Genomic DNA, 25,253 nt, shown 5'->3' with positions numbered 1-25,253 from the left:
CCACTTTGACTAAATCTGGTTTGGGGGCTTTTCCTTTAAATTGGGTGCCTGTGTGCTGGTTGTGACTTTCTGGCAGGGAGATCCTACCTTCCACCGTCAATACTGTGGTGGGGCTGGATCATGAATCTTCCTTTCCTTGGTTCCCTTCCCCAACATCCTGGAGGTCAGGCTTTGTCCCACGCAGCTTGGAAATTTCCCTACCACACACACCTTCTTTTTCTCCTATGGTGAGGACTGATTGAGCCACACATTTCTGTTGCTGATCGCAACATTTTTGCTAAAACGTGACCATTTCTCCCCTGAGCCTTGGAAGTGCCGGAAGAGCTTTGACAGGATTTCTCCCCCCCCCCCCGCCCCCCCCCCCGACTCCGCCTTCTTTTGTGTATTTTGCCCCTTTGGGGGGATTTGTCTTCAACAGTTATAAGGGGCTGTCTTTGCATTTCCTTCTGGTGTTAAATTAAAATACGAATTAATTTAAAAGTAATAAATGATTAATTTAAAATTAAATGATATTAAAAATAAATCAAGTAATGATTGAGTTAGGTTAACTTTGCATAAAAGTGACTAGTCTCCTTGGCAGTAAAGACACCCGGCAATAGATCAGATCAGTTGATTCATCCTCACCAGTGTAGCCGGGCAGAGTTTCAGAGCTTAGCAAGGTCTTATCACCCTGCTCCCCGGGACAAAATGTTAGTCACCTAAATATATTGTTGCCTCTAACTCTACATTGCCCCTGTCTACAATGGGTAGGCAGACACTAGGACCCAGAGGAGCGCAACATGTTGCCACCTGCACTAAGGAGGTAGTGGGAGCACAGATCCCAGGGTGAAAGCCTGGAACCGAGTCTCTAGAACCAGAATGGGAATAACTGCCACTCATTGCAGACCACGGGGATTCTGTGATTTTAGTGTGAATGAAAGTTATAAAATGCACCACTATAACTTGGCCATTTTAACACTTTTATATTTATATGGGCTTTATTTATATTCAACATGTGATGTATTTTGAAGGAAAACAGGTGCAAGTGGTAGCAAGAATTATTTTAGACATGGATTTAAGACTGAATGGCTCCAAATTCTTTGCATAATTGAATTCCCAGGGATAAGCTTCAATATCGTGCAAATACGCAGCACCCTAGTAAACAGATGAAAAAAACCACTAGACTCTGAATGTTTTCGAAGAATTCCCGTGGGAAAATCACAAAGGCTATTAAGTTCTGTGAATAATTCTATTACACAGTTATGTCACTCAGTGGCTAGATAAATATAAATTTGCTGAGTGTTTTTGAGGGCGCTTGGTACAGAAGCAGGCACTTAAAATGATTATAAAACATACAATTCCTTGTCCAGGATAAAGATTTTTTGTATAGACAAATGGGCTTAAAATACCTTGCCAAAAGCTTGAATTCCTGAGGCCACTGAGAAAGATTCTGCTTTGTACTTTTAGGGATCTGCTTAATGTGAGCCCCTACACAAATTTTCTTAGTCTTCCAGTAATTGCCTTTCTGTATTTTAAGTGATTTTTATTATAATGGACTTGATTTTTAATGTTAGTTTTTAAAGTTTACATTTCTCTTTTCTTTCTTCTTTTTTAAGGTACAATCCTGACATTTCCTATGTTACAGGGCCAAACATCAGAAAAAATAAATATCTGCAGTAGAAATTCACTTAGAGTGTTTAAGGAATCATGTAATCAGCGGAGGCCACGTCTGGGTAGTAGTAGAAGTCTTGTGCATCTGATGATTATAATTTTAAATATCAATACTTCAACGCTGTTAAGATTTTAATAATTTTTTTGCCATTTATTTCATCGCAAAGTATTCAGTCATCCAAAACAACTTCATCTGCGTGATCTTTGACCTTTTATTCTTACTCAATTAAAGTCTTACAGGGATTTTTCTTTTTTACATCTTAAATGTCAATGTTGAACCTCCACTGAGAGAAAAGCAAGGCACAGATTGTCGTCACATTATTCAACATGATGCTTTTGATCTTTTGCAGGAAGTTCTTTTTTTCCCTTCATCCAAAAGCCTGAACATTTTCTAAAGAAGGGCTACTGCGAAAACCCTGTGCTCACTTGCCAGCTTTCAGATGAATGAGAATGCTAATGATTTAGTGAAAATGGTAATGGTTTCAAAACTAAAAGGGAAACATTACTGGAAGAACGACAAATCTCAGAGAGAGAAGAAAACAAAGCCCATGAAAGAAAGAAGAAAAGAAAGCAAGAAAGGCAGGAAAAAGGAAAGAAAACAAAGTAAAAGTAGGTGTTGTTGCTACAGCAGTTGTTTTTGATGTTGTTGTATTTGTTCTTTAGCAAAACACAATACTGAAGAAAATGCACACAAATGTCAGGGGAAAGAAAATAAATGCACTTGAAAGATCGGGAAGAAAGCAAAACTGTTTAAAAGTTTGTAAAGTCAACATTCTCACTTTTCTCCCAATAAAATTAAAAGAGTCTCACATTAGTCTATTTTGTTTTATCAACTTTATTTCTAAAGACAGAATCGGCTTTCTTTCCCTATTTAAAATGTTTCTGTGTAATCTTTCTAGTAAAAACTGTAGGAAAATACCATGTACTTCTGTTTTAAAATCTCTTATCAAAATAAAAATAACTACCAAAATCTCAAAGTATTATGTTCTTAACATCCAAGGATATGGAAACAGAAATAAACAGTGAGGAATATTTCGAACCTATGGAAGACATTTTCTAAGAATTCCTGTGTCATTACCATGTAATACTGGGATCAATTCTAGGAGAAAAATCTTAAGGAAACATATTAACCTTTGAATTAATGTCACAGAAACTCCCACTATAGTCTGTTTTTACAAATGACAATTGCGTTGACCTTGAAAATCTTCAAAATGGGCATTTTCGTGTAGAACTATGTTTTTTGGGTCGTTGTTTTCTAGAAATGAGTTGTTTGGCTGTTTTTTTATGCACGTGTGTGTGTGTGTGTGTGTGTGTGTGTGTGTGAGAGAGAGAGAGAGAGAGAGAGAGAGAGAGATAACAGTAGTATTTATAGTTTCTGGACAAATGATACATTTCTAAGCCTTGACAAGTTGGAATGTGGAATCTTTGAGTCCCATTCATTTGCCATATGGTGAGTGAAGACACCTGTTTTCATCCTTTTATTATTGCTATCATGGCTAGAAAAAAAATGAAAGTTTCAAAGAACCATAATGTGCTTGTTTTCAAATTAATACAATTATGTAAATTTCTAATTTGTAAACCATTTGCATCTTAAAAAAATTTTTGTTTTCCTATTAAAGGACTAAGTTGGTTTTTAAGTTGATACTAAATAGATATTTTCAAAGCAGCAGCTGAAATCAGATTTCCAACTTTTAAAATCTAAATGTCATTACATTTCACTCTGTTGTTACTCTAATTTAATTTCTCAGTTGGGGGCTGCTTTAGCCTTTAGCACTGATTTGTATGAGGAAAGGCTCTCTGTGGGTTTTACACAGTTCTGTTCTCATTTTAAAAATTGACTTTGGAGTTGGTACCTTAGAAAATAATTAGAGGTAAGATGACTTGATAAAGAGGCTCTTTTGTTGCTTCCAGAGCTGAATCCCTTCACAAGAATTGGTCCTCTTGTCACAAATGCTGTGCAGAAGTATGGCAGCAGGATTCCAGCTGACCTGTCCTCATGTTGTTCACACATTGTGATGCTTGTGAAAGAGTGGACTTCAGGAGGTGCTGGTGAGTTACAGAACTAGAAGAAGAGTTTAGGTGTTATATCCCATTCTTAGAATAAAGGGGGTCTGTCTTCCATCAAGAGGAAAAGAATATGCAGGGCCACCTACATCTCTGCAATGTACTTTCTCTGAGTGGGTTTGCAAAGGATGATTCCATTAAATGACTGATTTGAAATCTTTTGTATTAGAGTTGTGTTCAGAATGATCCATAACGTGGGGTTCTTTAGATGGAGAAGAGTAGACTCTACTGCTGGTCCTCTAGAGAGATTTTTAAATTATAGTTCACAGGTGTGCCTGGTGTGTTGTTTGTCCAGGAGAGAAACCAATACAAATCTTGATCCCTTTAGTCCAAAGAAAGAGCCACATTGGAGGCAACCTGCCCGAGGGCAGGGAGAGTAGCTTGGTTTCCAAGTAATCTCTCAAAGTGGCTAATCCTAGGGGAGTGTTTGGTAAACATTAACTGAGGGAATTAACTGAAATAAATAAAACCATTGTTAAAACACACTTAGATGTTTTCATGTGTCATGGTTCATATACCAGGTGAGCCACTAAAGTTTAATATTGTTTTGTGTTTACTATATAATGTCAACAAGACCTTGTTTTCATTGGAGTCAGAAGCTATGAGTATCTAAGGAGCTATGACTGCTTATATCCTGTCCTCTATGGAAGTTATTTTATGTATTTATTCTGATTGTACCAGAATAATTCTCTAAAAACAAAATATTGAAACTAAGGATCTGTTTTACTGCACAACAAAGCATTGTGTTTGATTCTTTTTTCCACTAAAAAGTTTTTGATTAAATGTCTATTAAGTCACATATTCAGTACATAAATATTAAGAAAATGATGCAGAAATCCAAGCTTACACTTAAGAAACTCTGCTTAATTCCCACAGACTCTCTTTTTTCACTGGGAGGAAAGGAAGGAAGAAGAGAAGAGGGAGAGAAAGAGAGAAGGAGATGGGCAGAGAGGGAGAGATTTTTCTTTGTTAGGAAAGGATGTGTTCTGTACTGTATAAGCACTCCAATTCATCCAAAGTCGTCTCATTAGAACAACTCACTGTAGAGAGAAATTTGGTAAAAAACCAGCCTGGCTCAAAGGCTCAAAATAGACTTCTTGTAATGATGCTTCATTGATAACATATTTAGTCACAGAGACCCCTAAGGCTGTATGACAGTCAGGCTCAGAAGCATCTTAACTACTAACGTAACATAAAGTCAGCTGAGAGTACTTAGGTTCTAACAGTCTACACACACTGAATCCAATGGTTAAGTAGTAAAATGTCCACACACTATTTGAAGTTGCTTAAGTCATGCTCATTCCTATACAAGTTACGAGGTAGCCAAAGAAGTAGCTAAGCATCTTACCAGAGGGCAAAGCAAAAGAAAAGGGGATCATTAAGAAAGTATTAATGTTTATTTGATAAGTGATCTCCTGGGTTATACAGTACTTTCTCCTTATATAAGTCCTTTGGGAGACCTTTGAATTGTAGGTGGCATTTGTGTATTCCCCAATGGAAGGAGAATACGGTCTACTCTATCCTTTAAAAGACTTTGAATGTCAAGTGCAGAGCTGCCCCAAAGAGAGGCAAGTATTGGATACATTTGGCCTCTCTCCCAGCACCAGTGTCGCTTCCCTTTTTCAATCAAGAGATGGTTGGTACTCACAGACACCGAGCTGGAAATGACTGTATGACCTGAGGAGAGGTTAGTCTTCTAAACATCTCCATTCCACCAGGACGTCCAGCTTGGCCAGGTTATAACTAGAAATGAAAGAGGACCCCAGGCAGCACTTGAGGGTTAGTCTTTAGGTCGGTTCTTTTTCTCCTGACCTTATTGTCGTTTGAAATACATTTACTAGCTTTTGGAAGATTGGTCACTAAACTACTGACATTTTCCCTTTCCGATCGAAAATTCTGCTATTTGATGCAAGCACATTTCTTAGAAAGACGATGAGAAGCTTGCCGAGCAAGCTCACTCAAGTCCTTGGTTTTGAACACTGCAAGCAGTATTACAAGTTATATTTTTAGGTACTGAGATGGGCCACACGCATCAGTTCACTGAACTGAAGATGCCAGAGAGTGAAGTTTTCTTCTTTGATCAAAGAATATGATCGGGACTTCCCTGGTGGTCCAGTGGATAGGACTTTGCGCTTCCACTGCAGGGGGCACAGGTTCGATTCATGGTGGGAGAACTAAGATCCTGCATGCTGCGTGGCATGGCCAAAAAAAAAAAAAAAGAATATGATCAGGGACGCTGGCCACCTCTAAGATCATCTCTGGAATGACGGTTGAAGGGATTTCCATCGTTTGGACCAGGTGTCTATTAGAAAGCTAATAAAATGTCTTCTGGAAAATTTGAGTTTTGGACCTTGCTGTGTGATGCTGTTGTGAGGGTTAAACTCATGTGTCGTTGTTAAAATGTTCTTTTATTCTATAAAGTATAGGTAAGAGGCACTTTGGTTAAACATATTATATTAATAAATACCACTTTCTCCCTTCACCATCAGAATGATATTTGTCCTGATCATTTATGGGTTCAATACTGCAAACATCTAGGCTCAGTTCTTAAAGAACATTGTCTTGTAAATGCGAATCTAACTCTATGGCATTTCTTCATCATCAAAATGTCACCAACCCTCTCCGATGAGCACCAATACCGTATTATCATGCAAGAATTCTACTTCTGACCAGGTACCCGAACAGAGCAGTCACTCTTCAGCAATCTTCTCCAGACTTAACATATTCTTTGGTTTAATTTAAAATTAAATAAGCAAACGAAACAAGAAGGGTCCGACGAAGATGAGAAGCAATCCAAATTGAAGTGAGTAGGTTACTGTCCCTCTGTCTTTCCTTCCACTCTCTCTCCAGTAGGAAAAAATGTGATGTGTGGGCTGAGCTACCCTCGGTTGTAATTCCATGCTGTCTTCGCCTATTAGAAAACTTGTCACAATAAACAGTGTATTCATCATTCTTCGAGACTACCAATTAAAACCTTTTTAGTAATAAACTGTTATACAATGAATAAACAATGTGATAATTGCACCTTCAAGACATACTAATATAGCAACAATAGACTCCTCTTAAACTTCTGAAGGGGTCTGTTAGCACCGTTGAATAGGTTCATCTCTACTGTGTAGAGAAAATGCCTAAGGTGAGAAGTACATTCCTCACCGTCCGTCTATGGCTCTGTGTACATCTGGATACATACTTGATGCCTTCTGGGCAAGAGGAAAGATGTGGTCTGTGGTCTGAATTTGTCCTTTGATGCCTGAACGAGTGGACAGCATGCAAATCAAAGTTCACTAGTACAGTCAGGTCCTCTGAGCAGCTTTGACACAGAAGTCCCCAATTCTCTGCTGTTGACAGAAGCACTGGGTTTCCATTGTCTTTTCCTGCGCACTTGAGGAAAAGGCTGAATTCCACCTGTGGCCGTCAAACCTCTGAGCTGTCGCTGCGGTGGCCCCGCGGGGGCATCATGGGCTCGGTGCTGCCGGAGCCCTTGGGGGTGTCCTTTCTCCTGCCGTTCTTGCCCTGGCGCATCATCACCGCCATGGCAGTGAGGCAGAGTGCGAGGAGTCCCACCGCGACGCCTCCCACCACCGTGACCAGGCTGACCTCAGAGGTGGGACGGTTGAGCTCCCGGGGGAGGACGCCGTCAGGAGGAACCCTCCCCTGGGGGATCTGCTTCCTGCTGCTGCGGTCCAGGGCGATGTGCTGGATGTTTGTTCCTCGGTTGTTTTCAGCCCCGATTTCCCACACCAGCGGGGGTGTGCTCCTGATTTCCCTCTTCTTCCGGCTCTTGGAAGTTGCCTGGGGCTTCCCTTTACTCACCAGAGAGTGGTACTGGTACTCCACGCTTCGTTTGCCAAGGCCTCGATTGGCGTTGTCTTTGGATCTTACTGTGTAGATGGTGTGTATGTACCATTCTCGACCCAGAGAGACCTAGGAAACACGACTCTATTCATCAGAAAATTAAAGCCTATGCCAACCTAAAAATTCACGACTCTGCAAGAGAAACTCATGGCACAGATAATAATCATTTAACTTAGTCCGCAGAACTCACATCGTAATATTTTTACACGTGTAGTATGCGCAAGGCTTTGTGTAAAGCGCTCTATAAAATACGCCGTGCAGCTCCTAAGGGAGCACGTGGTGGTAAATATTTGCTAAGCTATGACTTGTCAGAGCTGCAGAGAACTCCGGATCACACAGTCTAACTTACTCATTTAAAACATGAGCGAATGACACAGATATAGAGCGTAAACCAGTGGTTACCAGTGGGGGGGGGGGCAATATAAGGGTACAGGAGTGGGAGTACAAACTATTGGGTGTAAGGCAGGTTCCAGGGATGTATTGTACAACATGGGGAATACAGCCAATATTTTGTAATAACTGTAAATGGAGTGTAACCCTTTAAAAATTGTACAAAAATTAAATAGTAAAAAATGAGTAAATGAGAATATGTAGCAGTTAAGTGACTTGCCTAAGGTCACTGAACTAGTTAGTATCAGAGGCAGGACTAGAGTCAGACCTTCTGAACCTCAAGACTCTTTCCCAGTATGTCTTGCTGTGTATTTTACACATAAGGCCATAGAAAAGGTCAGTTTTTCTGCTTTTCAGGGTTTGTGAAAAGAAGGCATTTTCTGATGGCTCTTTGAAGGCTTCAGGATTTAGAAGAGGTCAAGTGCCTTCAGAGTTAACATTAAAAACAAAACAAAACAAATCATACTTTAACTTAACTTCCTGTTTGAAAAGATTCAGAAGAACAGACATGCTTTCTCAAGCATCCTTCTTTACGAGGAATAAAGATAACATATTTCTCCAGCCCATCCTGTCTGGACAATTTTCAGTAAACATCCTAAAAGATGCACTTGCTCCCCCAAGGATTCACAATGCGGACACATCTCTAATTTGTCTCATTTGTCTGCTCAGTGTTATGGTCTCCTGGGTCTCTTTTTACCTTCTATCTCTAGGTTAGAACTTTCTATCTTCGTTTATAAAGTATTTAAGAATAGAGATTCCATTACTCAGCCATAAAGAGAAATGAAGTTGAGTTATCTGTAGTGAGGTGGATGGACCTACAGTCTGTCATACAGAGTTAAGTAAGTCAGAAAGAGAAAAATAAATACCGTATGCTAACACATATATGTGGAATCTAAAAAAAAAAAAGAAAAGTTCTGAAGAACCTAGGGGCAGGACAGGAATAAAGACACAGACATAGAGAATGGACTTGAGGACACGGGGAGGGGGACGGGTAAGCTGGGACGAAGTGCGAGAGTGGCATGGACATATATACACGACCAAATGTAAAATAGATAGCTCGTGGGAAGCAGCCGCATAGCACAGGGAGATCAGCTCAGTGCTTTGTGACCACCTAGAGGGGTGGGACGGAGGGTGGGAGGGAGACGCAAGAGGGAAGGGATATAGGGATATATGTATGTGTATAGCTGATTCACTTTGTTATAAAGCAGAAACTAACACACCATTGTAAAGGAATCATACTCCAACAAAGATGTTAAAAAAATACAACCTGATTTAAAAAATAGGCAGAAGACCTGAGTAGACATTTTCCCAAAGAAGACATACAGATGGCCAAAAGGCACACGAAAAGATGCTCAACATCATTAATCATCAGAGAAATGCAAGTCAAAACCACAATAAGCTGTCACCTCTCACTGGTCAGAATAGCTATCATGAAAAAGAACACAAATAACAAGTGTTGGTGAGGATGTGAAGAAAAGGGAACCATTGTATACTTTTGATGGGAATGTAATTTGGTGAAGCCACTGTGGAAAACAGTATGGAGGTTCCTCAAAAAACTAAAAATAGAACTACCATATGATCCAGCAATTCCACTCTTGGGTATATACCTAAAGAAAACAAACATATTTATTCTAGAAGATATATGCACCCCAATGTTCATAGCAGCACTATTTACAATAGCCAAGATATGGAAACAACCTAAGTGTCCATCAACAGATGAATGGATAAAGAAGATGTGGTATATATATGTACAATGGAATACTACTCGTCCAGAAAAAGATTGAAATTTTGCCATTTGTAACAACACAGATGGACTTGGAGGGTATTATGCTCAGTAAAATAAGTCAGACAGAGAAAGACAACTACTGTATAATACCACTTATATGTGGAATCTAAAAAATAAAACAAACTGGTGAATATAAGAAAACAGAAACAGACTCACAGATACAGAGAACAAAGTAGTGGTTACCAGTGAGGAGAGGAAAGTAGGGGAGGGACAAGATAGGAGTAGGGGATTAAGAGGTACAAACTACCACGTATAAAATAAGTAAGCTACAAGGCTATATTGTACAGCACAGGGAATACAGCCAATATTTTATAATAACTATAAATGGAGTAGAACCTTTAAAATTGTGACACTATGTTGTACCCCTGAAACTTTATTCTATTTCAAAATAAATTTCTTTATATTTAAAAAAAAAAAAAAGAAGAGAGATTCCTGGGCTGTGCACAGTTGTTTCTCTGAGTCCAGCAGTTCACACAAGATCACCCTTATAAAGGTGGCCATAAAAAGTCAACCGAGAGGAGGTTTCGAACAATAAGAGCAGAGTTCCCAACCATCAAATTTAGATTTATATTCTGGACTGAATAAGGGTCTTCATTACACGTAGACTTAAAATAACATGAATACATTAATAAACATAATAATAGCTAACATTTATGGAATGTTCACTAGGAGCCCAGGAGGGTCTGGTGTGGTTTACATGCGTTATTTTACTCAAAGTTCACATTAACTCTATGCAGTATGACAATTACTGCCTTCTACATGGGAGACATCTGAGGTGCTCAGATGTTAAGTAACTTGCATGTGGTTACACACCTCTTGTAAGTGACCTTGTTATTGGCCCACCTGAAAGAGTGGTGTTGAGTCGACTTTAAATCCATCGGATCCAGGCTGATTCACTAACAAGATAGCTTCAGGGTCGTCCACTGCCAGTTTGGCGTTAAACAGGACATTTCCGAAACTGGTGGCTTGTGTCTCCGGCTGAGCTTTGTCCTTTAGGCAATAAGGAAAATGAGGACTGCTGCAGATAATGCCAAATTTTGCAAATGCAGAAGGTTTTCCTATTAGTTTTGTGCAAGTACCAATTACAGTAAGTCCCCTACACATGAACCTTCAAGTTGCGAACTTTCAAAGATGCAAACCTGCATTCGCGTATCCAATCACATAAATTAGTTCACGTCTCTGGGGTACATTGTCATGCGCTTGCATCCTCTACAAGTGGTTGTGCTTTTGTGTACTTTACCGTACAGTACTGTATAGAGTGCGGTAGTACAGTATCTTTATTTCAAGCCCAGGATGTCCAGAAATAAGCGTAAAAACAGCAGTGACATAGCGGCTACGGTATAGCTGATTGTGTAAGTTGGGCATCTACGCTAACTTTGTTGGACTTATGAACAAATTGGACTCACGAATGCGCTTTTGGAACAGAACTCATTCATATGTAGGGGACTTACTGTACCATAAAATGCCACCGTTTGGTTTCCTTTAAAAAGATGCTGTTGTTTTAAAACAGAAGACAAAGACCATTAGCTTTGAGTATCTAGCCAGTTCACTGTTTGGGCCAAAGCGCTTACCACAATTTTAAATCTATATAGGAGTGAAGGAGAGTCAGCCAAGCAGCCGTATTCTGCGTTCTGTGGATTGTACTTGGGAACGTAGCCGTCAGCCCCGGTGCACAGGAACACCTTCTCGATGCTGCAGTAGAAGGAATCGCCCAGATTCTGGACAGGATCCACCATGACCCGGCCATAAATCGTATCGCCTGAAACAGAGACGTGGAAATGTTATTTCTGTTAAGTGATAAGGTATGTCTATGTGACACTGCAAACAGTCTGTGACCATAATGACACTAGAAAGCATTTCCTTCTCTTCCCAATCTGGCATCACATGTCGAAGCCCTTTTTGAGTTAGCTTCAGGATCTGGTCCACTCCCAGGCCTCAGATGAGGCCACTTTGCAGACGATCACAGGTACCGGAGGTTTACTGACCCTCAGCGTGCTCCGCCTGTAGTGGGAATAACCTCAAGGCTTGGCCTATCTTTTATTTTTTTTCCAGACATAACTTTTTTCTGCTTTATAACAAAGTGAGTCAGCTATACATATACATATATCCCCATATCTCCTCCCTCTTGCGTCTCCCTCCCATTGGCCTATAATTCAACATTCATAACATCCCATTGTGGTTAAAGTCCAGTTTACATAAGTATATTAGTTGCCAAGATATAGGCAAATCATTATAGAATAACACTAAAGAGAAAACATCAATAAAAAGCTGAATTAGCTTTAATTTTTAAATTAAAAAAAATTTTACTGAAGTATAGTTGATTTACAATGTTGTGTTAATTTCTGCTGTACAGCAAAGTGACTCAGTTATACATATATATATTCTTTTTCATATTCTGTTCCATTATGGTTTATCACAGGATATTGAATATAGTTCCCTGTGCTATACAGTAGGACCTTGTTGTTTATCCATTCGGTATATACTAGTTTGCATCTGCTAATCCCAAACTCTTAATCCTTCCCTCCCCAAACCCAGCTTTATTTGATTTTGAAAGAGGGTTTAAGGAAACTCCCTGGTATTTCATCATCTCTTTCACAGCTACTACTGAACACCTACCATGTGTACTAGGTATTTTGCTAGGTTCTGGGAATATACCACTAAACAAGACAGGCACAACCCTTGCCCATGAACTATATATTCTCATGTAGCTGCAGTATTGGTGTGTATGCAAATTGAAAATAAAAACATTCAAGGAAAAAAATCCAGACTTGTTTCAAAAGTCATTTAGATAAGGGAAATAGAGGTTAACTTCCCCAGAATAAAAACCATCCTGTAACATATATCCAATTTCAGTGACCCCTCCCGCCAAAATGATAAAGACCCAGTTATAATCTCAAGACCGTAAAGGAGGTTATAATTGTTCCCCTCAAACACGATCCCAATAAAGGACGACAGATATAATGGCAAACAGATGAGCAGGCGTCTCACGTGTAAAGTGATACCTTCTGCAAAGGCAACATCACTCTCTTGTCCAAATCCCATGGATCCATCAGACAACCAGAGACTCTTCTTGGAGAGTAGGTACATCTGCGTGTTCAAGCTAAACTCAGCTGCCACTGGATCACTGACCTAAAACCAAGCGTAAAGGCCCTTTTATGTGTCGTTGATGGTTCTGGTGGTGCACAAACACATTATTTGCAGATACACACATGCATTGTACGCTGACGTAAAGAATGGTAAACACTGCACAGAAATTTTCATGTCCAGCCAAACCACCTTCTTAGGGAATTGTAACACTGACTTTGTTCTTCTTAAGAAGACAAAACTGTCAAGGTTACATCATTTTTCGAATGGGACTAACTAGCATTGCTTGAGCTCATTTCCACTGGTTTACTGGATGTATAAGGGACTTGTAAACAGCGGAAGGCCAACATTTAGTAAGAGTTCTTGGGCAAAAGATGCCATCACATTTCTTTTAATACATACTGGCAACTAGGCGCTCTGAGGTGGCATGGACTACAGGATATTTATTCTCCTTGATGATCAAGGACGAGATGAAGAAGTACAGAACTCTGGGGAAAATTCTCAAATCTCCAAGGCAGCGAACTCCAGGAGGAGATCAGATCCCATAAGAAAAAAAATAACCCTTGCATACTCTTAACCTGTGGATTTTATATACCGAACCCGCAACGGATAAAGGGCAATTCTTTCTTCTTTCCTCCTCCCTTGTTCCCTTCCTGCCTGACTTCCTTTTTTTTCTCAGCATGTAAGAATTGAAGTCATTGGGTGAGAAAAAAATTTCTTTTTTACTGATAAAAGTAAACTCTGACTTTAACCAAGTGGGCTTCTACGTGGGAGAAGATTCTATGAGACACACCTGTTGGAATCGGATGTCAAGGTCAAAAGTGATAGGCTCTCTGGGGTTGCAGTGGACTGGCAGGCGGTACTCCTGGTGTGATGGAGTGGTGCACGGCAGCAGTTTTACAGTATACGTCCCCGAGTAGTCACGTACCTTTAAGGAGCAGAGACGACATTCGTGTTTTTCATTTAAAAAGCTGAGATGTAGTCAAAGGCAGCAGCAAGGGAAAATTAAGAGCCTTAGTCACTTACTGCAAAGTCAGATACAAAACTCCATTGCTGGACTGGCTGGTTATAGGTTGGTTCACTCCTTATGAGACGCAGGGAAAACATCAGACCTGGGTGATCAACTGACATGATCATGGAGCTGGTGAAGGCCGCTAGAAAAATGCCAAGAACAATAATGGTCTAGTGGTTAAAAGAGTGCATGACGGTTTGGAGTTTTCAAAGTGCCTTATGATCCCTTATTTGCATGTATTCTTATCATAAGCCTGCAAAGTAGCAGGGTTGGTATAATAATCCTCATTTTGCAGTTAAAGAAACTGGGCTGCGAGCGATTGTGTGACTCTCCCGGGATCACACAGCTGGGCTGTGTGCCTTTGATTCCTAATGCAGTGCTTTTTCCACTCTATATAATGCTGCCAAAAACGAATTGTACAGAAATGCTCACATAGTTCAGGGCTACTTTCCAGGGAGGCACAGCCGTTCGATAAAGGCTCACTATGCACTGAAGCTATGAACAGAACCTCGGACTATTTGCTCCCACAGAGCCAGGCACACCCAACTTATACATGGAGTCTAATTTTAATTAGATTGCCTCAATCATATCTAAACAAAGATTCAGTCTCATAGAAAGGTAGACACGTGGAAGGGAACTGTAAAGACCAGGAAATCCTCATTTTCCAGAACAGTCAATTACAATAAAGCAAAATGATTCTTTTTGGTTCTGTATTTCAGAGCTCAGACTCACAAAAATACAGCAAACTGTCTTTCTCTTCCTGCATTTTCAGCCTGATTCTCTCCGTCCAACCCAGAAAAAAGGACATAGAAGACAGCGCATGAAGTATTTCCCTCTTCCAATCTGACATGAGTTGGCACACCAGGAAGATGTGCAAACCAGTTTAGTAATGCGAAGTCAAATAAAGAATTATTTCTAATGAAATGAAATTTTTTATAAAAGCTTAGACACGGGACATTAGTGACTGCCACACTATTGACATTCACAGCAAAATCCATCAGATTAGTAAAATTACATGGCTAACAACATAATTAGCTAACGTGTCTGAAACAAGTGTAATAGTGAAGTGGTACTTCTGTCTCCATTATAAAGGTTTCTTACAGTACCTAGAAAAGAGCTGTGCTCGCTGAACAAATGACCTAAAATTCAAATTTTTGGACAACACATTTGAAGTAGAGAATGGGAATGTTGTGGCTATGTTCTCAATCTAAAGGAAAACTCTTAAAATTAACTCAGTAGAGTTTTCTTTTCTTTCTTTATTTTTTTGGCCACGCTGCGCGGCTTGCAGGATCTGAGTTGCCCGACCAGGGACTGATCCCAGGTCACGGCAGTGAAAGCGCGGAATCCTAACCACTAGGCCACCAGGGAACTCCAAGTAGAGTTTTCTTTTAAATTTACTTCAACCATTTGGTATTTTCTCTAAAATTCTACAGTGATGATTTTGTAGCTTATAAGACGTAGCTGAGCAATGATCAAGCCCTCATGTAGGTATTTGTCCATACATGGTTCGTTTGAAATTAAGGGCTTCAAAGCTCATAAGGAAGCATGCTGGAACGTGTGCAAATATGGAACAAGCATATCCTTGTGTGGGGAGCGGCTATTTAAGGGTAATGGGGCTTACCGGGATGTGACAGCACAAACAAGCCATGGAACTGAGCCTCTGTCTTGAAGTTCACGACCAAACGCCCCTCTTCACCGATGCGCATGCTAGTTGGGTAGAGAGAACCTATGATGGGATGGGACACAAGAGTGGGAATATTGGTGACCAAGGACTCCTAATGTCTGGGGTTTCTTCCAAAGCCAAATTCAGGTTCCTCTCATCTTTAAGCATTCTAGCCAAAAGGTATTACCAGAAAAATTCTGAGTGATCAGAGAGGCAGAAATATTCTCATTTTGTTTTGTTTTGTTTTCTAACAGGAAGAGCTGTCTAGAAGGCAGGCAGAATAGAATAGGGTCACATGAATGAGGTCCATATGAAATATACAGAGTGATTACAATAGGCCAAGATATTTCTTAAAGCTTTAGTCTATAGAAATTAAGCTGTAAATTGAGAGACAGGAGGAACTGGTCAAATTTTGAAGATTTGGACATGTAGGTGGAAACAGGTTTGTGCTCTCCAGAGTAATTCCAAATGTTATAGGCTTAATGAAAACTCCAAAGCTTCCCCAAGAAATTTAGCAAGGTGACCAAAGTTGGCGACAGATAGAAGAAGGAAACATGAGATCCTTATGTAGAAGTTGAGAACCAAGAGATGGATCTGCATTAAGATTCACTTAATATACATTTCCTAAGGCAAGATATGGAATTAAAACATTTGAAACGATCTAGACTGATTACTTAGGGTGATCATATTACCTTTCACATAGCTTTAAGGTAATTTTAATCTGTTTAAGACAACACACTTTGAGATGTCCTATCAACCGAATTTTCCCTCTGGCTCGTAAGAAGTAATGATGGTTAGACATGCGTGGAGCCTGAACAGCAGTATGTGCCTGAGAAGAAACAGCACTAATTCTACTAATGGATTCATTAGCTTCATGCTTGTGGACTTTGAATTATGATTCTGACATCAAGACTGAAACAAAGTTATGCAGATGATTTGGGGGCCCAAATTGTAGTGGCACGCACCACCACTGTTCCAAGACATTCAGCTAAAGTATTATAGAATAATAGAATTTTTTAACTGAAAGAAAATTAGAAGTCTAGTCTATCTTTCATAAGAAATTGACTGCCAAAGGTCAAGCAATATGTTTGAGATCACACAGTTAGTTAGCTATAGACCCAGAACTAGAATCCAGGACACAGTTTATACTGGGCTTTAAAATGCATCTCCCATTTTCATAAACAAAAATGTGTAACTTTTTCTTTGGGGTTCATTCCTTACTTTCAGTTGGAACTTTTCCCTATCCATTTTCTAAAATCTAGAGAGAGAGAGATTGTGTTGAGTAACACATGAATGATTAATCGCCTAAAATGGACATTATATTTAACAGTCACGTATCATGCAAAATTTGATGCATTGATATAATTTAAAGAAGTTTTTCCATGACAGAAATGATTTGAAAATATTGACTATAAAAATAAAATACATTGAAAGATGCTTCTATTATTTTTAGCTGCAGTAAAAATTTCTCTTAAGTCATTCAAATAGGTAAGAAAACTAGCTTTCCAAGTCTCTGTTAGCTCACCTTGGAGTTCAGCTTCTGGGGGGCTGACAATTCCATCAGTCCACAAGATGGCAGTGTCATACACGAAAGTCAGACGAAGCTCTGACTTCAAGTCAAAATGCTGCCAGCCTCCTACCCCAACGGGGGAATGGAACACGTAGGAAACATACAGAGGGACTCGAAGAGTCACATAGGACTGCACTAGGTTTAGGACCTAAAACAATAAAATTATATCTATCAACACGAGTCAGTGTTGCTAATGAAACCAGCTTAATTTTGTGCAAGCCATTTTCTCCTTTCACTTATCTGAAGGTTTTGAGTTAATCATTGAGGAAAGGAAATGACAGCATTTATAACACTACTGTCCCCCTCACTTAATTTGGGAGTAATTAAATAGTTATTACTCTACTACTTTCCTTTGCAGCAAAGGATAGGCAGCAGAAATCTTTAAGCTAAAGTACATTATTTTGAGCATACTAAAACAGTGCTTTTTTTTTTGTAGCAGCTTTATTAAGATATAGTTCATATACCATGTAACTCACCTATTTCAAGTGGACAAATCAATGTTATTTAATATATTCAGGGAGTTGTGCAACTTTCACCGCAATCACCGCAAACATTTCACCGCAATGTTTTAGGACATTTTCATCACTTCCAAGAGAAATTCCATCTCCATTAGCAGTCATCCCCTTATTCCATCCTCCCTCCCCAGTCCCTGGCAATCACTAGCCTACTTTCTGTCTCTAGGCATTTGCCTATTCAGAACATTTTACATAAATGGAATCACACAACATATGGTCTTTTGTGACAGGCTTCCTTCACTTAGCATAGTGTTTTCAAGGTTCATCCGTAGTGTAGCATGTTTCAATACTTCTATTACTGAATAGCATCCCACTGTACGCATATACCACATTTTATTTATCCATTCATCAGTTGATGAACATTTGGGTTATATCCAGCTTTTGCCTATTATGAATAACAGTGCTATAAGTTACTTTTAAATTATTATATAGAGGAAGAGGAAATAAAGCAGCAAAGACCTGAAAGCAAACATATTTGGTAGTGACATGTAACATTTAAGATTCCATGTAATATTTAAGATGGCTCAAAAATAATTAGTTGAAGTGTCTTCTTACAATTTATACTTTCTTCTTTTGTATTTTGCAGGTGGACTGGGGTCATGGAGGATAAGCTAATATTTATTGAGCATCTACCACTTTTCAGACATCATGTTAAGTTCACAAATAAAGCTACTCAATGTTTTCATTCTTCCCCATAGTTATATTTATATGTATGTGTGGATGATTGAATGAATGGATAGAGAGATGAAGGACAGAAAGAGAGAGAGAGAGGAAAGTTAAGACTCAAAGAAATAAAGCAAATTTCTCACTTCCTTCTGGAGTAGCCCTGCCAATAATAGACCCCAGCCTTTGGCCCATGCTTTTACTACTCTTTCACACTTTATCATATTCCAAACTAAGCTGAGGGTGGTCTTAAGACCACCTAACAAAGGTTATCATCCTTAATTCTCAGAATAGCTCGGCAGAATAGCAGGGAAAATACAACTATCTTCTTTTACATAAGAGGAAACGGGCTGAGGTCACATCATACTGCTTACAAGTTTGAGTCAGGTTTTCTGATAGGTCTATTTCTTCTTCCACCCTGAGGTGGCAACAGGAATCATACATGTGAGTTACTGAATAATCTAAAACATGATAGCTCTTATTTATCATTTTGTCATGGGGTTAAAAGTAAACTCCTCAAATCACCAAAATGACAACCTGAATCACCAACAAAAATATATCGAAAGAAAACCATCCACCAAGCAAATGATCTGATTCTCAGCTGTGTAGTAGCTAACACTCGTCATCTCCTAACGTGGTCGGCAGGAGAGGCGCCTTTGCACTGAAGTCCTCTGAGATAGCAGTTTCTAAGAGTAGCTATTCCTGCAGTCATTGAGGAACGGATCTTGAAGTGCAGTTTTAACACCCTGACGGTGTAATGGAGAGTAATTGTCAATCCATATGCCACTGGTAATTAAGATGACTATTTCATCCTGTGATTTTAATAAACACTCATTAAAGAATAGGCTGTAGACATGGATTTCCAATTAAACTTTCTAGGTGCTAAAAATAATTTTGCCAACATTACATTCTATCCATCAGATGTTACTGAGTGTGCTATTTTGGAGAGAATTATTAACATTCACATCCTAGGAACAAGTTACTTGGCTCCCTGACGAATTCTTACGTGATTTCATTTGATCCTCCTGGTAACCTAGAGTTTGATCATTTCTGGACATGGAATCGGCATCTTATTGCATTTTCTTGTTCACCACAGCCAGCTCTTTTTGTCTGCTTAGAATCTCTGTCTAAAGGAATTGGAGCCTAAATGGGACTAGGTAGATCACCCAGGTCACTTACCTGTTCGTTCCTGTAAAATTGAAGAACACAGTGCAATCACTGTAACCTCTACAGCGGTCCCCAACCTTTTTGGCACCAGGGACCGGTTGCGTGGAAGACAATTTTTCCTCGGAAGGGGGGGCGCAGGGGGATGGCTCTGGCGGTAATGCGAGCGGTGGGGAGATGAAGCCTTGCTCACCTGCCCGGCCGATCACCTTCTGCTGTGTGGCCGGGTTCCTAACGGTACCGGTGGGGGACCCCTGCTTTAGATGCCATCTTAATGAACCCTTCATTTTCTTTCAGTCTATTCCACAGGACTTTTAAAAGTATTTGTTTATACTGAAAGAAATGTATGTTAAATCTGGTATACTGCTCTTAAAGAAACTGACATGATGAGTGAGTTTACACATCCTTACTGATTTGTTTCTTCAACAAAGGCAAACAATAGTTTAAATTCCATATTTAAAGGGAAAGTGCAAATGACCTGTGAAAGGTACCATACTGATATAAATTTCTATCACTACTAGTAAGTGACTAATGATGGGCAGCAGGTTTATATTTGGGGAGATATTGCCTGTTGAAGGGACAAGAGAAAGTCTGCTGATCTGTGTTAGATGGTAGAAAAGGGGAAGAATAGGAAGAAAGAAGAGTATCCCAAGAGAAAAATTACATTCACAGTGCTGCCCAAGGTGGAAACTATTGTTGAGGAAAATTGCAGTAGTTTTTTGTTTTAATTTTATTTTTGGCTGCTTTTGGGTCTTCGTTGCTGCGCCCGGGCTTTCTCTAGTTGCGGTGAGCTGGGGCTACTCTTCGTTGCGGTGTGCGGGCTTCTTATTGCGGTGGCTTCTCTTGTTGCGGAGCACGGGGTCTAGGCGCGCGGGCTTCAGTAGCTGTGGCTTGCGGGCTCTAGAGCGCAGGCGCACTAGTTGTGGCGCACGGGCTTCGTTGCTCCGCGGCATGTGGGATCCTCCCGGGCCAGGGCTCAAACCCGTGTCCCTTGCATTGGCAGGCAGGTTCTTAACCACTGCACCACCAGGGAAGCCCAAACTGCAAGTAGTTTTAATTCCTCACTTATTTTGGACTTGTAGCTGAAGCTATTCAATTTACATATTATCTTATAGATATTTAAAAATTCTTATAGAAGTAAGCAATAGAGGTATGTAACTAATAAAAACTAATCCAGATTTACTTTGCCCCTTTGCAGCTTTCACTTGAGCAAGGCACTATTTTACACGTGTTGAACTTAAGCCACAGAGAAGGTAATTGGCTTGCCCAAGATTATTCAGTACATTCAGGACTAACACTGAAGTATCTAGACCAGCACTGTTCAATGGGATCATAACGTGAGCCACACATGTAATTTTAAACCTTCCAGTAGCCATATTTCAAAAAGTAAAGAGAAGCATGTGAAACCAATTTTAACAATAGTTTACTTAACCTAATATGTCAAACATATTGCATTTTAATATGCCATCAATATAAAATAACTAGAATGTAATATTTTACATTCTTTTTTTTTTTTGTACTAAGTGTTGTTTTTTGTTTTTTTTTTTGCGGTACGCGGGCCTCTCACTGTTGCGGCCTCTCCCGTTGCGGAGCACAGGCTCCGGACGCACAGGCTCAGCGGCCATGGCGGGCCCAGCCGCTCCATGGCATGTGGGATCTTCCCGGACCGGGGCACGAACCCACGTCCCCTGCATAGGCAGGCGGCCTCCCAACCACTGCACCACCAGGGAAGCCCCCGTACTAAGTCTTTGAAATCTGGTATGTATTTAACATGCACAGCATATCCCAATTCGGACCAGCCCCATTTTAAATGCTCAGTGGCTACACATGGCTAACGGCTACCATATTGGACAGCACAGATTAGACTCTTCTACTCAAGGTCTTTCAATTAGACCACATATATTGAAAACAACAATCATTTCAAAATCTTTGATAGTCATGCAGCTACCCTACTTTACGCAGGACAAGTGATTTGTGCTTACTTCAAAGACTGAAAACTAAGCCAGAGCCATTAGAACCTTATCTGAGGACAACCACTGGTGGGGATTTCCCATTGGCTGGAATTTCTTTCTGTTGCTGCTTTTGTTGCCAGATGCATGTCTATATCATCAAGACGGTGGTGTTTGTGAATGTGTAAAGAAGGCTCATAGATCTCAATAGCTTGAAGTCTCAGTAAAGTGTGTACTTAGCGACTCAGTGGAAGACATTGTTTTAACAAGTTAGAATTCTTAGCCAAGGTCTCTGCGTAATAGCAGTCTACACAGGAACGGCTGGAAGGAAACTTTGGCTTCTTTCCAGTTACAAGCCTTTCTGAAGGGCTGTGATATCAGAGATGCACAAGGGACCTTGGAATGAGGGAGGGTCAATACTGGTCCACAAATTCTTTAGGATTAAGGACAACTCTATGGGATATTTACAGTATAGGATTATAAATAATCTAAATGACCAGTAATAGAAGAATATTTAAATAATTATGATGGCGCAGCAACAAGGTGAAATATGTCGTAATCAAAAATCATCTATGTGAAGAATTTTCCTTGTCATGGGAAAAGAATCACAGTATGTTAGGTTAAAAAGCAGTATACAAAATGGTATGGATAATATTATGCTGCTACTATTAAAAATGTGTATGTATATTGAAAAGAGACTAGAAAATATGTCTGTGTACAGTGATAGCGGGATAATGAGTGAATTCCTTTTTATACTTTTTTAGTTTCCCAGCTTTCCATGGTAATATCTTTACTTTCCATTAACCAAAAAACCTACACCACTAAAAATATTAATTGACAAATTTGACACAATAGGAAGCAACATACTTCATGAAAGTTATACATTTTGGATTCTTCTTGCCATGTCTTGCAGAATGATTTAGAGTGGCTTACATCTTTAAAAAAAAAAAAAAGATTAAACCAGTGTACTAAGTAGAAAATAACGGAATGGAAAGAGATGACTTCTAAAGTGTACTCTAGCCCCAAAGGTCTGTGTTTCTAAATCAAACACATAGTTTTTTTAAAAAAGGAAAATTATTCCATTAACCAAGGAACTCAGAAAAAATACGTATACTTTCCCAAAATCAGGCTATGTCTTCTCATGAGTAAATTACAATGTCATATGATTGGAGTTGAATTTTTGTAACTTAGTCATGCTCCTTGAATGATGTTATCAGTTGCTGTTTACCTAACAAGGTGAGAGTTAAGATTCTGACTTTTTAACATGAATAGTCAGGCTGATGAAAGGTGAAATGAACTGAAGTTCTTTCGTTTTAAGAGAAGTTGTTTTCAAGAGAAAAACTAATCAAAAATATCCAATAGTTTAAAAACTTAGTTGAACATTACTGACTACTTTGCATCACAAGTGTTTTTCATTGTGTACCCAAACAAGTTAAAATTTTATTTATAAAATACAGGTCACACAAAAAGGTGGAGCGGAATAATTTATTTTATTTATCTCTGTTTTTCTTTTCCTGCTGTATCTGTTTTTACATTTTAGAAAGTAACTATTAGGAGGGATTTTAGTGGTGAATATCATTAGAGAAATTTCAAGTTTCTTCTTCTTGGCAAGTAAAATTGTTAACTTTTATAAGAGCAAGTATTCGACTCCTATAACTCGACTTGGAAGGAGTTTAAGGTCTGTGTCTGGTGTCCTCACTGGGTACCTATTTGGTCCCTGGCACAGAGTAGGTGTTCACTGATTATTTCTTTAATGAATGAATGGGCAACGAACAAGATGGAAAAGGCAGAACTGGTCTTAATATCAGCTAAAGCTAGTTGTAGTCAAACTGCATAAAACTTAATAAAACTTCATTTATTGACTTCACTTATCTGCTGTGAACAGATAACTATCTTAGATATTTCAGGTGATCCCTTCAGTTTGGTAACTCTCTGTTACAAGTGAAATAATTTGAATATGGGAGGTTAGAGAAGGCAGAAATCTTTAAGAGTGTGTGAAAAACCTCTTTTTAATCACAAAATAAAATGCAGGGCCCTGGCAATATTTCCAGGCAGTAGCTTTAGCTACTAAGAACACTAAAGATAAAAATCGGTTTGTATCATGTTGTTCCCGGCAGAAGCAGTTACCAGTTAGTAAAATCTGTTTGCATAGTGATTACCTTGATCTAACGCAGTAAGTCTAGAAAAGGACCAGAAGAGGGAAAGACATCTATTAGCTGCTTGGCCAGGGCAGTATGGAATTGGCAGAGGACAAATAGACCTGGGGTTATTTCTGTTCTTGTACAAAGAACAGAGGAAAAAGTTTATTTGCCTTTCTTGCAATTTCGTCTGTGACCATAACCATTCCTCACATTCGCCCAATTAAATGACATTTAATTCACTCAATTAAATGTCCAGATAAGTATCATGATGTGGTTAAGAGCACAGGCTTACAAACGAATTGAATTGGGACACGTTGTTTGAAGTCTCTTTGCTTCAGCATCTCCAAAAATGGAGACAAAATTCATTTGTCTCACAGTGTTGTTTTGAGGACAGAATTAGTGAAACTATGTAAAGTACTTACACACAATGACAGGCATATAGTAAATATTAAATAAATGTTAGCTATTACTATTAGTAGTAGTAGTAATATTATTAGATATTTTCTCTTCTCTAGAACCTAAAACTTGTGAGGAAAATTAAGAAAATATCTCAAAGAGTTATATTTCCTTTACTTTAATATGTATTTTCTTCTCCCTCACCTACCTTTAAATAATGTATGTGTCAGGGGAGGTGAGGATATAGGAGAGGATCTCAATAACTAGAGAAGTAGAAGTTCAAACCCAAGAAAGTTGGGGAAAACGAGATAGCCATCTCTGAGCTTCACTCTGAGAGTGGACACGCTTTATCAGATGCTACTGCAATTCCATTTACACTGAGGCTTTAAGAATTTTGTCACAAGAACCTGAAATTTCAATGATTTACACTGAATCTGGTCACCTCTATTATGTTGATCATCATGCTTGTGTTACTACGTTTATTTTCAACAATGCGAAAGCAGAAAAGTCCTTTCAGAAGAAACTCATATAACCAGCTGGCCATCTTACACCTCAAGGTAACACAAGCCAGTTGGGAACTGGATGGTTCAATAATTCTTATACTGCACTCTCTCTTCTCCCTAAGTAGAAAGTAACATAAAGTGTTCAGGCAGGCAAAACTTCACTGAACCCGGCAGTTGCCAGTTTTCACCTAGTGGAGTAGAACAGTCGATAGCTCAACTACGGAAGCAGGGTAATAACTTTTCTAGTTAGCAGTTGTAATGGGAAAAAAAAAACTGAACTTAACTAAACAGAGGAACAGTGATTTTAAAACTCCAGCGAAGTAAAATTAATTTAGCTGAGCATTTTATAGTGAGGATTGGCTGGAGAGACGGATTTGCATTCAAAATGCCCTTGATACACCAGAAAAGTGGGCAGATATAGGCTTAAGTAGGATAAAGCTTAAGTAGGATAAGTGCAGGGTTTTCACTAGGGAAGCCCGTCTGGGTTGCACGTATGAAAGACAGAAAATTACCGCCATTTGCAGAGAAGATAGAAAACATTCTTGAGGCTAAAAAGTGACCACAGACTAGACGAGACCCACAGAGACGCTTCATGGGATGAAGTGCTTTTTAACAAAGAAGACCCAGAACTACAATATAATCTTATTACTATGTCCCATTTCACTTATGCCAACAGAGCCTGTGATTTCAGCAAGATCCTGAGAGAAGAGCATCCAGAAAGAAAACAGGAATGATTTAATAATGGATTGAAAACAGGCTCTGGGAGGAACGGCCAAAGGAATGGAGATATTTGACCTATAAAGGAAGAGGCTGAAGTAGATGTGTTAATATGAGTCTTTATTCTGAGA

At 39.3% G+C, this 25,253-nt stretch overlaps 1 protein-coding gene across 1 annotated transcript in view; it reads right to left on the bottom strand.

Moving 5' to 3' along the window:
- Nucleotides 1-1,720: 1,720 nt before the first annotated feature.
- Nucleotides 1,721-25,253, bottom strand: part of FREM2 (FRAS1 related extracellular matrix 2) — a 159,337-nt gene continuing 135,804 nt past the window's right edge. The window contains exons 17-24 of the mRNA XM_030882453.2: nt 17,030-17,222; nt 15,463-15,567; nt 13,856-13,983; nt 13,623-13,757; nt 12,748-12,874; nt 11,317-11,504; nt 10,589-10,735; nt 1,721-7,638 (exon numbers count right to left, since the gene is read on the bottom strand). Coding sequence (XP_030738313.2) covers nt 7,129-7,638; nt 10,589-10,735; nt 11,317-11,504; nt 12,748-12,874; nt 13,623-13,757; nt 13,856-13,983; nt 15,463-15,567; nt 17,030-17,222 — 1,533 coding nt within the window. The 3' untranslated portion in view covers nt 1,721-7,128. The remainder of the gene's footprint in view (nt 7,639-10,588; nt 10,736-11,316; nt 11,505-12,747; nt 12,875-13,622; nt 13,758-13,855; nt 13,984-15,462; nt 15,568-17,029; nt 17,223-25,253) is intronic.

This window comes from Globicephala melas, chromosome 18, assembly GCF_963455315.2.
Source record: "Globicephala melas chromosome 18, mGloMel1.2, whole genome shotgun sequence".
Classification (NCBI taxonomy): domain Eukaryota; kingdom Metazoa; phylum Chordata; class Mammalia; order Artiodactyla; family Delphinidae; genus Globicephala; species Globicephala melas.
The sequence above is the reverse complement of the archived record's forward strand: the minus strand, read 5'-3'. Positions and strand labels throughout refer to the sequence as shown.